Source organism: Pyxicephalus adspersus, chromosome 6 (assembly GCF_032062135.1).
Source record: "Pyxicephalus adspersus chromosome 6, UCB_Pads_2.0, whole genome shotgun sequence".
Taxonomy (NCBI): domain Eukaryota; kingdom Metazoa; phylum Chordata; class Amphibia; order Anura; family Pyxicephalidae; genus Pyxicephalus; species Pyxicephalus adspersus.
The window spans coordinates 20912595-20927617 of NC_092863.1; the positions used below are offsets into that span (position 1 = coordinate 20912595).

Below are 15023 nucleotides of genomic sequence, written 5' to 3' on the forward strand. Positions count from 1 at the left end.
CTCTGGAAGCATCCATTGCAAAGATTTTGGGGTAAAAAGATGGTTAGTTGTACCCTTTAACTGACAGGACACCTTGCATGGGGTAGTTTCTGCTTTTTGGTACAGGAGTGGTGAGCAGGGAGCAATATATGACAGCCCAGCACTGTATGATAGCTTTAGTTTTGTATCTTTCATTATTAAAATGAGCATCAAATAGTGAGTGCAGAAATTCTTGATTTGTCATTACTTTTATTTGGTGCATGTACATTATAGTAACTAAAAACATTTCAATTTCTAAACTAAAACTATTCAATTTTAAAACATCCTTAATGTTTGTTCGCATTGTGGCCCGCAAGTTTTATCTCCATGTCAACAGCAGCCCCTGGATAAAAAAAGGTTGGGCACCACTGTTTTAGAGTTTTTTACCTGGTGGATTATCTAGTGTGCTTCAACTTTTAGATAAATAGCATTATATTCTCATTATGCACAGTTTGATAAAATGCACAATTCTAGGTAAATTTAATGACTACAAGGTACCCAGACCTATAAGCAGAAAAGCAACCCCGACAGCAAACTGTTGTCTTGCTCTAATGTCCTTTTGGACAGCAGAGGCTTTATTATGACATAATTATCATGCAGTTTAAATTGATGCAATGTCCTACTAATTGATAGTAGGTGTATGCACTTTGACATCAACCGTAGAAAGAGTTACCTAAGGATCTTGTAATATTATTTTGGTGTTTCCAAAATTCCCTCTGGAGCACTGATAGTGTCAGTTGGCGTGGAAGCTTTATACTGTAGCATTCTACATCACAGAAGTTGTCCAAACAAATGCTCCACCTGGGAATCCAATAATTTATATTTTCATTTTTAAAAAGACATTTCTAAGGCCCTGGCCCAGCAACAGTACTCACCAGACACCAGTCCCTAAATCTATCTCCACACTCTTCACCTATAGCAAGCCCCCACTTGGGAGCCTTGGGAGACTGGTTGCATTTCTCAGCACACAGTTGCCCCCAGGACTCCGTGCACAAGGGATGGTTTCTGGGGAAGGGCTGGCAAAGCACCAGGAGCCCACAGATAAAGCAGTACCATATTCAAGGGAGACAAGTCTAGAATACAGAGCAGAGGTCATGCTCAGATAATCCGTCTTCCAGAAGAGGTACAGAATGGCAAAACACAAGCCGAGTTGGGGGTCACAGGCAAAAGGTTGTTCCAGGCAGCAAAAAATTACAGGGTCAGAAACAGGCAAGGTCAGTAAAAATAAATCAATTGAGTTCTCTCCAGCACAGATTAGCCTAGCTAAATGCCACAACAGGCACTGGTGACTGGGAGCAGGGAGGCTATAAAGTCCCAGCAGTCAATGATAACACAGAATAGAGTCAGTAACTAATCTTCCCCCAAAATCCTTCATATGTGCACAACCTCACGTAGTGGTGATGGGGATGTTGATGTTGATAAAATACATCAGTCTGCACAGCTAAAGGGAAGCAGGGGCTGCTGCTATCTCTTAGTTCTCCTTGCTGCTGCAAATAACAGATAAACATCTGTTATTTTTTCACTAGAAATGCCTTTGTATATAACAGCACCCACTACTTTTAGGTGCAGGTTATTGGGAACACACTCTGCCTCAACTTGTCATGCCAACCTGTACCTGAGCTGAGGGAAGGGGAATGCTTTTTCAGATGAGGTCTTTTTTGAATTTACTTACCACATTCTAATATGGAGTCAACTAATTGACGATATATTTGTCATTTGGACAGGTACTAACCTACAGTTTCATTACTAGGATTCAAACTAGCACATATAATTTTTACCATAAGTTTTACCACAGTTTTTTTACCAACAGTGGCTTACCTTCCTAGGCATTGAAATCTCTATCTCTGGTACCACATCAAGTTCTATTCTTTATAGTAAGCCTATTGCAGGTAACATCATTTTACATGAGAGCAGTGCCCATCCTGCCCAGCATACTATTCTACCAACATGTGTGGCTCTGAAGAAATTGTTATTCTGATTCTGGAATTCATATCAAAGCAAAACAAGTCTAACTGAGACTGAAACTGAGGTTATAGCAACAAACTACTCAAAAGATCATACCTTGGAGCTAGGATGTATGCTTGGAGTGAATTACTATTTAATGATCACGTACATGAGAAACTGATGATGTTAAACTTATTACTATCTATATATTCCATTTTTCTGCGATTTGACAAGTTTTGTCTAAACTGGTCTCTGTTATCTGAGGTCCCAAAGTATTGGAACATTTCTAAAGGGAGCTTAGAGAGATATTGTCAGGTTTTCTACCAACAGGAACAAGGGGGAGACCAGCATTGGCAGCATACACTAAAATCCACAAACCAGGGATTAGTTAAGTGAATTTATTGGTAGTGAATACAATCACAGCAAACAGTGAATAATGCAACAACCATAAAACATACAGTGACAGCAAACTATATGCAATGAGCAGGAGCAGGATTTTATAGGGCAAGTGGCTAGAGCACCAGCAAGGTTTCTGGTACAAAAATACAGATACAATGCTAATGCGGAGGGAGACATGTGAAGCTAGAATATATCAGCCTACTAATAAAAAGCCCTAGGTGTTTCAAAGTTGCAGCAAGCCATGTAGGGATGTGGAGGTTTCCTGACAGTTCCTCCTCATTAGGAAACAGCCTCCCGATGCTCTAACTGGTCCAGAGTGTTGGCTGTCAATCCATGGACATGGCTGGTTTAAAACCCCAAGCAGATGCAGGCTATGTAGGAACCAGAAGAGGTTTGGTCCTATAAGCCTATGAAGCAAAGAACGGAAACCAAAAGAGGTCAAAAGAGCAAACTGCCAAAGTGGCTATAGTTGAATTAATGGACATTACAATTATCCAGAAAGCTAGTGAGTGTCCCAGGCGTGCCAAGGTCTGAGGCACCCAGCTGCTGGTCTCCATTACCTTATGTGAATACGCAACACTGGGGTTCTCTATATCATGGATGGGACTACAATCTGTCAGGCTTGTGTAAACAAGCCAACTGCTGGTGTTTATAGCAGATTCTGCAGCCTAACCCACTGAACTGTATCACAGTCTAGGCTGAGCCCTGTGCCCTTTTAAGCTGCTGCAAACCCTTTAGTGTCTCCCTAAACACCCAATGACACCGTACATCTCCTCAAGGCATACACAAATCCGGGAGGAACTCCTTTAGCCTCCAAAAGGCCACTGGCATCAGGGATACCTACATTATTGGAACCACTGGCTTCTGGGTTGACCGTTGTATCACTGACATTGGAACTAAAACTGAGACACCAAAACCTAGAGCAAATAGCTTATGTAAGAAGAGCCAGTCCCACAGTGAACAGAACAAAGCAAACAATCAGACAACGGCATTTGGGATAATACATTGGGAGCAGCAGGCAACTAGGTCTCATTCATCTCAGGAAAGGAGACTGGGGGAAGTTTGACTGTTTGGACCCTGGAGGAATATTGAATTTAGAAAACAAAATCTCTGTACAGTCAGGGCACAGGAACTGTGAACCATCAGCAACAGCAGCAGAGTTACGGCTCTGGACCTCTGGGTGTTCAGCAGCAGAGGAGTCAGGATGCTGGACCTCTGGGTGTTCAGAAGCAGCATAGGAGTTGGGATACTGGACCTCTGGGTGTTCAGCAGCAACAGCAGGGGAGTCAGAATGCTGGACCTCTGGGCGTTTATCAGCATTTGCAGTTATTGCATTTTGATTCTGGGTCTTTAATTTCAACAGCTTTGTACTACCTGACACTTCTAAAGAAGTGTCTTAAACCAACTGTGTAGAGTACAGTTTGGACTATTTTATTTTATGCTTTAACTATGAGGATACTGTTTGCATCTGAACACTGGTACAACATCTCGTGAGAACATGGGAAGTTGGAAAGAACATGGGAAATAAAGTTGTATGAATATTTTTTCTGTATTTACACCTTTAAAATCCTTTTATTGTTTGTTTTTTGTATTTAGATTTTCAACATGGGATATGATGGAATCACTGTGCCATAGTTTCAGAGAAGGGGTTCCTTAAGGCAACCACCTCTGGATAGCGGGTAGCATAATTTAGCACCCCTAGAATATACTGATGCCCTCTGGCTGACTCAACCAGCAGCCCAACAAGGTCCAATGCCATCCTTTCAAAGGGTACTTCTATAATGGGCAGCTGAATCAGTGGACCCTGTAAATGGGCAACAGGAGCAGAAAAGTGATTTTTGGACTTGCAGTACCGCTTTATCTCTGCAGAAACCTAAGCCAGAAAAACCTCTGCAAGAATTGTTGCTGGGTCTAACCAGGGGTACCGATTTATTACTTAATCAGAGATGCAGTGTGTGTTAAATATTACATTTATGAATCAATTTATGCACTCTGCATCCCTGATGATTACTAATTACATTTTATTGGGTACAGTGTCCTTGCTTTTCTTTTTTGTCTACTTACATACCTGTACCCTGAAGAAACAAAACATCTACGAAATGCATCTGGTTATATATTTTATAGAATATTCTAAGCAATATAGCTATTTGAATTTTAACGATTACTTCCTTTCATTATTGTTCTTATGATGTGTCAAGATTCTTTTTATGAGTGCAATAAAAAAAATGTTAGGATAATTTTATTATTATTATTATTAATTTTATTATTATAAATAATATTATTGAACCCTATTTATATAGCGTTAACATATTATGCAGTGCTGTACTTTATATAGGTGTTGCAAATGACCGATAAATACAAGCAATGAAACAGGAGGAGAGGACCCTCCTCAGAAGAGGGGGATATGGATTGGTGGGTGAGTAGTGAGAGTTTAGGAGGCTGGAAAATGGTAGGCAAGTTTGAAAAGATGGGTTTTAAAAGCTCTTTTAAATGAGCAAGCTGAATAGCACTAGTCTTATTCCAGAGAGTCAGGGCAGAGCTAGAAAAGTCTTGGGGCCATGTATGTGATCGGGATATGAGTGAGGAAGTCATAAGTAGGTTGTTGGAGGAGAGAAGAGCACGGTTAGGGGAGTATTTTTTATCAGGACAGAAAGGTAGGAGGGACAAGAGTTGTGGAGGGTTTTTAAGCCATAGCATAGGAGAGCCATCGAAAAAAAGAGTGGTGGAAATAAGTCTGGCTGAAGATATCATGATAGATTGTAGAGGAGAGAGTTGATTTATTGGAATACCAGAGAGGAGGATTTTACAGTAGTCCAGACGAGATATGATAAGAGCATGAACAAGGAGTTTGGTGGTCTCTGAAGGATAGGGTAGAATAGAAGATAGCACCTAGACAACACGACTAAGGTGAGGGCTGAGTAATAGTGTTATTAACAGGTAGGTAGTAGATTGGGATGATGAGGGAAGAGGGGAGACTTCATCAAGACTAAAAGGGGTGAAGGAGGTTAGTGATGATTTACAGGTGGAAGTGATGGATATGGATATGACACAGTGATCAGAGACATCATCTTTTTATTTTGATGATTATATCTTGAAAGTAAGAAGCAATGTCTTTGTGCCAAAGAGGTAGAAGCTAGGAGGAGCAGGTGTGGGGTTTAGAAGGGAGTCATTTGTTGAGAAGAGGCTGCAAGGGTTGGAAGCTTGATAAAATATGACAGCGGAGAAATAATTTTGCTTGATGAAAGTGGGTGCAGTGGTAAGGTCTTAAAGCCTGACTTTGTAGTCCATGAAGTCAGCACTAAGACGAGATTTTCTCTACTTGCACAAGTAGTTTTTTGTAGACCTCTGGTGTGACTGTTGTGCCAGAGTCAGGGGTTGGCATGACAGGGGTAGCGGAAGGTGGCAGGCACGACTAAGTATTTTATTCTTTCTACCTCTGTTACATGAACTGCACACACAACACAAAAAAAACTACTTGATTACTTCTTTCTTCAGATATCATTTTTTTGCTTGTGCGATACGTTTAGGGGGTGTGTAATTCCCCCTTTTGGATCTTCCTCTTTTTGGCTTATGTAAGTCTGCACAAGTTCTATGTAGACTGTTGCATTGACTTATTAAAGCTCCCCAAGGCTGGAGAGAATACACTTTCATCAGTGTAGCTGTGTGATCCAGAAAACTTGGAATGGATTTCTTAAAAGTCATTTGCTATTTGTTAGCAAATATTTTCAACCATGGACCAGATCCATTCCAGGTTTGTTGGATCATTCAGCTTCACTGATGAAAGTGTATCTTCTCCATCCTTGGAGAGCTTTAATAAATCAGGCCCTGTATCTTTATTGCAGAAACTCCAACAAAACAATAACACATTTAAGCAACTGACTCACTCACTTCCCTGACTAACTAGAACTCTGGGAAGCATAATGCTTTCTGATTAAATAGCACACCTATGCTTCTCCTCCACAGGTGAAAACTCAGACATGAACCCGGTGGATCAGGGAAACCCTCCCACCCGTTTTCTGATCTGGCTCCAGGGCTCTAATACCTTGGCTTTCCACAAATGAAACTAAAACTCCAGACAATACAAATATCTTCTGGAGGCTTAAAACATATACCTTTGCCAGGGTGGTACATACACTCCATCATTCACTTTTCTCACCAGTGTTTGGGACACTATTACTAATATATATTAAGGGAGATAAGTTTCAAATGCACTCACTGCAAAATGGTATTTGAGTCTTTAGTTCTAATTTGCGAGAGCTTTGGCCACTTTTATTTTTTAAAAAAAACTCCAACACACAACAAATTCCATAGTTTTCTCTCAGAGGTGATCAGTGTTATTACATCATGACAAAAAAATGTTCACGTAAATCAGACTCAAGGCTCTCTATCGGTCCTACAGACTTAAACTTTGGGAGACCTCCTGGGATTTCTCAGCATACAGTTTCTACCAGAGCCTACTGGCCTCAGGTTTCATCTTTACCCTAAGAGCCAGGAAAAAGGGAGTAGTGTCTGGCCCATCCATTCCCTAAAAGCCCTATCCAGGCCCTTCAATCTCTTTTACAGGGAAAATTGAGGTACATTATGCCAAATGCGCTCTAAATTTGGTATTTCATTTCTCTACATATTGAGAAATATCTATATTTATTTCTACCTAAATAGTTTATTCATTCTTCTTATCTGGAGAATCATAACGCGACAATTTAATTAGGCCGGATCCAACAATAAATAACTAGGGGGGTGGTGGGCCAGACTGGGATACTGGCTAGGCTGTATCCGTATCTTCTCTCCATCTCCTCTGACATTTCCCTCAGGCTAGGACTCCAAGGGATCTCTTTCATCTTTGAACCCAGAAGTATCGGGTCAGTCAACCAGCAGTCCGGGTGAGTCCTCTCAATCTGCATCCTCACTATAGACGCCTCCCTTTTATCAGCAGGGTGTGGATCAGCCTAACCTTGGTTCCCCTGTAGAAAATTCTGGAGATGCAGGCATGCAAATAGGCCCTAAAGGGCGCCTGGCCTTAGAGCAGATCTCTGTGCACGAGGAGGGCCTTTCCACTTCTACCTTGAAGAAAAAAGGGAATTTACCCAGGCTCATCGCCTAAAAGACGCACATCAGGCTAATGAAATATCTTGGCTTGGGTAAGTTGCAGACCTGGAAGATCGCTCCGGGCAAAAAAGCATACAATTTAGAGAGTCTATCCCAAAATCTAGAGTTACTCGCATATCTTCAATCTTTGTGCCGAACTTCATTACATGCAGCTACTGATTCTGATTTTAAAATCTACAGGACATTACCTGCAGCTACTGATTCTGATTTTAAAATCGACAGGACCAACAGAATACCTAAACCTTCATTCCTCCCAGCCTAAACAGCCAGAGATATCTTGCTAGCCATAATTTCTACCATATAAAGAGAAACTATTGTCAGTGGCAAAGAAAGCACCGTATATCTCTAAGCAATATCAAGGAAATACAACTTTTTGCACATTTATCTTTTTTCACTTTCAAGAACATGAAAAATATACTGGCTATTATTAAAACCACGAGAGAGCACAATATTGTCCAAATATGGGGATATGCAACTAAGCTGTTTATTTAGCTCAATGGTTACACTCACCCAATAACAACTGAAGATATTGTCGCGCTAGGGTAGACAGGGCCCCTAGGGGGCACTACGCCTTGCACACAAGTGCTGTGAGCCCTAAGAAGGGTCAAGGCACAGAGTCTAAGCGGCAACCAGGTCTTCTCCAGAGCCTCTAGTGGTGAGGATGTTGTGCTGTCCTTGCGCAGTCCTTGGGCACACCAGGCTGGGCAGGAAGATACAAGGTACCAAATCACTAAGCAGGCAGCAAGCAAGAGAGGTCACAAGCCAGGAGCCAAATACCAAGTATCCAGAAAATAAACACCACTGCAGACACAGGGAACACAGGATACACAAAGCTACAGGAGGCACAGTTGACACAGAAAAATCCACAGACAGAAGACTGGAACAACACAAGGGAATAGGCTGGACACAGACTGGACAATAAGGGGTTAATGCAGGAGCTAGACAGAAGAAACATTGAATCAAGCAACAGGTGTATAGGAACTAGCTCAGAAACTAGGGGCTCGGCACTAGTGGAGACACCTTGAGCGAACACTGAGTACTGTGTCTGAGTTGCTAAATAGCCAGGGATGATTAAGAGGCTATTTTCTAATTGGCCGGCGTGTTGGATGAAACTGATAAAGCTTGGTCATCTTGACACGCCCAGAGTCAGAACTGCCCGCATGCGCAGGAGAGAGATGCCTCCATTTTTAGCAAGCATAAAATGTCTTCAGGAATGGCAACTTCAGTCTTTCATCACATCTAACCGATATCTTTATCTATATTTTAAATCTTTGCTTTATTTTTGATAACAGAAATTCAGCCTCTTTTATGCCCATTCTATCTGTATTTTCTCCAGTCTGTGTCTTGTTTGAAAGAAAGTAGCAAAATGAGAGTTTTTTTGCAAAGTGTATTCAAAACAAGTATTTACATCAGTATAACAAAATTATTTTGTATTAGAAGCCTCCCTCGCATTTGGTACATACAAAATTTTAGAAGCTAAACAAGCACTTCTATTCCAACATAGAAATGAGATCTAGTTCATAGAGAGGATCAGTTAGTTTGAATGTTTGAATGGAATCCTTGGGTCCCTTTATCCTGATGCATTGAGACAGATAAGCTAGTGATTTAAGCATTTATCATAACTAGGTGTAACCAACAGAAACATAAGAGGTAAAAACCTTTAAAAAATAGTAATCAGAAAATAGGTCAAAATAGAGTTTTCAAGGAGTTTAAGAAGTAATAATAAATGGTCATATGATTATTCATATGAAATGACCTGATTTTGTAACAAAACAGGTCAGAAAGTTAGCTTGTTACATGAACAGTCTTGAAAATCATAATTAGATTGTTAGCTTAATATATAGCAACTTAGGAGGCTCAAGTTCTGAAAATCAAAGTCTTAACTCTGTCAGGAGTTAGTTTCATTTTCAGGTAATATCCATGTCAAAGACAACAATTTTTAAACTATGATACTGTATGAAGATTACATAAAGAATAAATCCAAATTTACTTGTGGATTGTTGGAGGATAGAATATACTGGAATGTTTTGCGTACTATGGAGGGCTCTCAACAAGCTGGTTCCTAAAATCAGGATAGTGTAAATTGTGACTGGTCCATATATAGGCTTTAGGTAATTTGGGAGGGATACTATTAGAAATTAGGCTCTTATCAGGTTTACTGTTGGAATTAACCCTAACATGAATAATAGTTGTTTGGCAAAATGTGCATGGAAAAATTCTAGCTGGTATGCTAGCAAAAATAGGTATAATGAGATGTTTACTTATTAATGATCAATTGGCAGATTCAAAATTTGAAACCCCCTGCCCCTGCAATACTTGGTAGTTTCTGATTTTAGTTAAATTAGATTTTTTGCAAAAGGAGAGTGGAATTCTATTTCTTACCTTTTGGCTGGATTAGTAAATGAAGAGAAGTGCTCAGAAGGCTGATCGCGGTCAGCTCTGGTGGCGTTTTCCTGGAGAAATGGAGAAGCATGTAGCTTGTCTTAAATAGGTTTTGGTTGCGGCATTCCACGTGGTGCTGAGCGTGCAGCGCCCTGTGGATTTGTAAACAAGCATCACGAATGTTGTCAGGAGACCACTCCCACCTGACATTTGCTGCTCACTCCTGCAGAGTCTCCGAATCCCCTTAGTGGAGTTGATCGCGGACAATAGTAGGTGGTGTCCTAATGATGTAGTTATTTAAAGCGTAATTAAACTCAGAATTTCCACTTTACATAAAAGGGTAGACAACCCCTTTATGTAAGGTAAAAATTCCGTTTTTTAATTTTTTTTAGGTGCAACACCCAAAAAAAAAAAAAATGTGTGCCCCACCGCCCCCAAATTCTCGTTCACCTAGGCGGTCGAGAATGAATGGGAGCCTAAAGCCTCCTGGATACCTACGTCAGGCATCCCGGGAGGCTGTATGGGCGGTCTTTCTGCGCATTCTCAAGCATCTCTGGCATGCGCAGAAGGAGCTTTTTTGTGCAAAGAGAAAAATTTGCCGATCTCACACATGCGCAAGAAGATCGGCAATTTATTTTTCATCCTACGTCACCTAATCTGGCGCCTGGGTCGGGTGATGTAGGATGAAGAACCCAGAAGAGAAGACGGCGGTGCCCAGAGCACTGGCCCTGGAACAGATGCCGGGACCACGAGGGACCTGATGCAGGACACCCCCGGAGTGATCGGACTGCCCTGCAGGATTAAAGGTAAGAGTTTTTTTTTTTTGAGTTTTGAGTATAGTTCCTCTTTAAGCAAAAGGTTTCTGACATTAAAGTATATGAGTGTGTCCAAGAAATAAAAATGTGTGACTTTATTTTAAAGTACATTGGTATTGTAGACAAGATAGGAATCATTATGATAGGAATTAATATGAGCCACAGAGTAGTCCTAGGTATGAGCCTCCTTCATTGGTAATCATAATCTAAAACATCTTTATATTATTAACTTACTACCTTAATACTTTAGGAAGATATAACCATTCTTTAAAGGAAGGATTACAACAATTGATAAAGTGTACAGTAGTAAATCAAATCCTAGTGTTATTTTTGTTACATCATGTTTACAGTCTGCTATCATGGTGTCATGATAGGGATACAATTTACCCATATAGAGGTTTTTGGTGCATTATTAACATACTTAATCACAAAAATTTGCTGAGTCAGCTAAGGTAACCAAAGCGTTATTAACATACATATCATAAATATTAGCTAAATCAAATGACCCCCATGTACCAATTGAAGAAGGCATATACCCTTTTTGATAGTTTTTTCATATGACTATTGCTATCCTCTCCATTGCTGAAGGAACCTAATAATTTTTTCTACTTGCTTTCAATTTGAAGTGGAAGTATAGTGATTCATTTTATTTCTTTTAATACTCAGGGCTTGAATAGCCAGTTTATATGAGCTGTGTTACAAGAAGAAGCAATCTGTTTGTGGAGATACTACTTTTTACAAGAGACCCATTTCCATTATGCGAAAACTCCCACCTGGAATCTTGGCCATTTTCTCCCAAAAAATTTCTAGTACCAAAAAGAAAAAGTGCAGAGTAATGGTAGTGATATAGGACTATTTACAATTTCAATATATTAACCATTTCTGATCGCCCACAAGGTATATGACGTATGGAGGTGTCAACAGGAGTTGGAAAAATACTTTTTTCTCTCCATTACATCTTTCGCACTCCAGGATTTACTTTTTTTTAACAGAAACTATAATGTGGTCGGACCAGGTGCCCCTGATACTGGAAGTGGGTGATTAACATCAAATCCCAGACAGACTCTGAAGTCTCAATACATATGGCTTATCCCAACCTAAACATCAGGATCAGATTGGTCCAGACATTTATCTATCTACAAAAAAGACTAAGAGCATTATGCTTATATCTATTCATGAAAATGAGGGTAGAAACAAACAAAAACAAAAAAATACCTTCATCCCAAGTGAATGCATCCCTTCAGAAAGATAAGTTAATATTGCAATCTCTTCTTCTATATAAATTTGATCTGAGTATTAAGAAATTGAAAGCTCAACACTATGCTCTAGGTAATAGAGCAGGAGTGCTTTTAGCACGTCTGTTAAAGAAACGGCATATAAAATCACGTATTTCTAGTATTGTATACCCTATAAATGGTAACAGTTGTTATATATAAAGGGATAGCGGAAGCCTTTCGCAAATATAACAGTTTATATAACCTCAAGCAAGATCGAAATACTCTTCAACCCTCCTCAGCTCATTTTTAGATTTAATATCTTTGCTCAAAAACATTTGCCATTACTCTGAACTATTTTAAATGGTTTACTAAAGATTAGATTGGTATGTATGGATACACCACCCAAGGTGTGTGCTGAATTCATAGTTGTATGATGTTTATATTTTTTTCTTTTATGCTAGACTGGTGTTATGTTTATGTATATGTTTATGTTATGTTTATGTATTTATTTGTTTTTTTTCTACTACTGGTTATTCCTTTCATTGTTCTATCCTGGTTTTAATGTCTTAAAGACTATTCCAAAAGAAAAGTGGGGGAGACTCTCTGCGTCTTGAGGAAAATAGGCTTATTCACCGCATAAGGTCTGTGAAATTGTGGAATAGGCTCCCTCAGGAAGTAGTTTTAGCAAGTTCTATAGATTGCGTTAGGAAAAAAGCTGAATGCTTTCCTTGAAGCACAGAATATAAATGCGTGTTAGTCTTAAAGTAAAGACAACAGAGACTGTTGATCCAGGGAATGTATGATTCCCTTACACGATCAGGAACAAATCTTTTTCCCTTGTTGAAGCATATTGAACCATGTTCAATGTTTTTTCTGTCTATAGAAATTTATCTGGGAATTTGCTTATTTCCCTAGTGGTTGAACTTGATGGACATATGTCTTTTTTCAACCTGACTAACTATGTAAAAGAGGAAGAAGAATAGAAGGGAAAGGTGTTAAATGTTACACTCACTCTCCTCTTCATGAATATCTGCCTACTGGGCATTTAAAAGTATATCAGTATGCTGGATGACTAGCACTGTAATCAGTGACCCGTGTGTCTTTAGTAGCCCCAAGTATCTCTGGTTACTCTGTTTACCTCCAGTGATTCTAGCAAACTCGAGTGACTTTATGTACCCTCTGCGACCCACTTTTGCATTCCATAACCTCTGTGACCTCCAGATTAGATCACACATGTTGATAAATATTATTTAAACGGATACAGATGCCTTGTGTAAAATTATTGATAGCATCTGAACTTCCATCACTACTACCCGGGAAAATTGTATCAAAAGCTCATACATGTGTGCAATGTCTATCTATCCATTGAAAAATAAATCAGACTGGATGGCTGATTGCTATTGACAACAAATCATCTCACAAATTCATTTCTTCCTTTCAAAAATAACAAAAACATACATCTGTGAATGCTAATAAATGTCTGTTTACAAAAAAACATTGGAGGCACTTTTTATATTTAAATAAATGCAATAATAAGGGATTATGGATCAGAATGATTATTATAGTACATGGGCCAGGGCCTACAACTCTTAAGCTGCAAAAAAACCCTGTCTTGCCATACCACAATAGGTTTTAACAGCTGCTAGGTTTTCCAGCAGATCAGCAGGTGCTTGAAAGCTTTTTAGGGGATATTGCATAAGAAATATTCTGCATATGTTTTTATTTTTGTTTTTACTTAAGGAACTAAATATTATTTGGCTTCTAGGAGGTCCTAACTCATCCTTACATGATTTCAGCCATACATAGCTTATCTTTATAAAATCGTAAAGGAAGAATATACAAGAATGCTGCTTTTAGACAGACGGAAACATGAGAATACTAGTTTAGTAACAGATCTTTACCACAATAAATTAAGAAAAAATAGGTCTGATCTATTAAAGCTCTCCAAGGACAGAGAGAATACACTTTCAACAGTGAATCTGGGTGATCCAGCAAACCTGGAATGAATATAAATTGCTATTTGTTAGCAAATGTTTTGAATCCTGGACCAAATCCGTTACAAATTTGTGGGATTACCTTGCTTCACTACTGAGAGTGTATCGTCTCTAGACTTGGAGAGCTTTAATAAATCGGGCCCAATGGCTCAAAGATGTAGATGGCTGTACAAAATATATTAAATATAGAGCTATCTAACTTTAGATTATTAGGAACTTGGAGACAAAGGGCAACAATTGTGTTCAGTGAATTCATTTTATCCTAATTGTTATTGTCAACTGCCTTAATCTCAAAAGGTGTAGATGAGTAAAAAGTAAGTCATAGGTTCAGCCCTTGCTTGGTTAAAAGGACATTTTTGACATAAATATGCCATATATCCTAGTATGAACAGACAAAAAAAAGTATAATCTCTTATCTCAGATATGAATACCCTTCACTTATTATTAATAGTGTTCAATGTAAATCTGTTTTTAAACAATTTAATGCTGAATGTGACAAGCTTGTTTTTATATTACATTCTGGAATTAAATCAGGTTTCCCCTAAAATAATATTTGACCAACATTAGGATATACACTCCTTCAAAAATATATATCCTCTCCTCAGTATTTCCCCTTTAATATTTTAAGCCTTCCTTCCTAATCTGGTAATGGGTCTACAAGTTAAATGATGCTGTTGATAGTGAGCATTGATCTTGATGTTTGCACTGCTTTTTAATTTCTTAGGATTGATATTAAGCACTTTATTCATTTGGAGGTTCTCACTGGGGGTGCTGTAAGCTATTGCTCAAGAGGACATATGCATGTTTCTGTGACTACTATTCCTGAATAAATGTTATGCTGAAGAGTTTATATATTTGATTTGTATTTTCAGTTAGTGTATACTTGTATTAATTTGGTATGTTCCTTATTTACAGCTCAGTTTCCCAGTCTGCAGAGTAAAATGCGGGTTGTACTCAGAGTAGAAGTGGAGGCTGTAAAATTCTTGAAGGAGGAGCCACTTCGGCTAGATGGCCTGCTGAAGAGATGCAAGACAGTCACTGACACACTGGCTCAGATTCGCAAGTATGCTGATTTAACAAAGTGTAAATAATATAGAATTATTTGTTACAAGATTGTCACTACAGCTCACCAAATGAATGTTTAAATG

The 15023-nt window shown here is 39.0% G+C and overlaps 1 protein-coding gene across 1 annotated transcript in view; it reads left to right on the forward strand.

Annotated features, from left to right (window-relative positions):
* The window catches only part of SRCIN1 (SRC kinase signaling inhibitor 1), a 262183-nt gene that overhangs the window by 187065 nt on the left and 60095 nt on the right, over nt 1–15023 (forward strand). The window contains exon 13 of the mRNA XM_072413697.1: nt 14791–14938. Within this exon, the coding sequence (XP_072269798.1) occupies nt 14791–14938 (148 nt within the window). The remainder of the gene's footprint in view (nt 1–14790; nt 14939–15023) is intronic.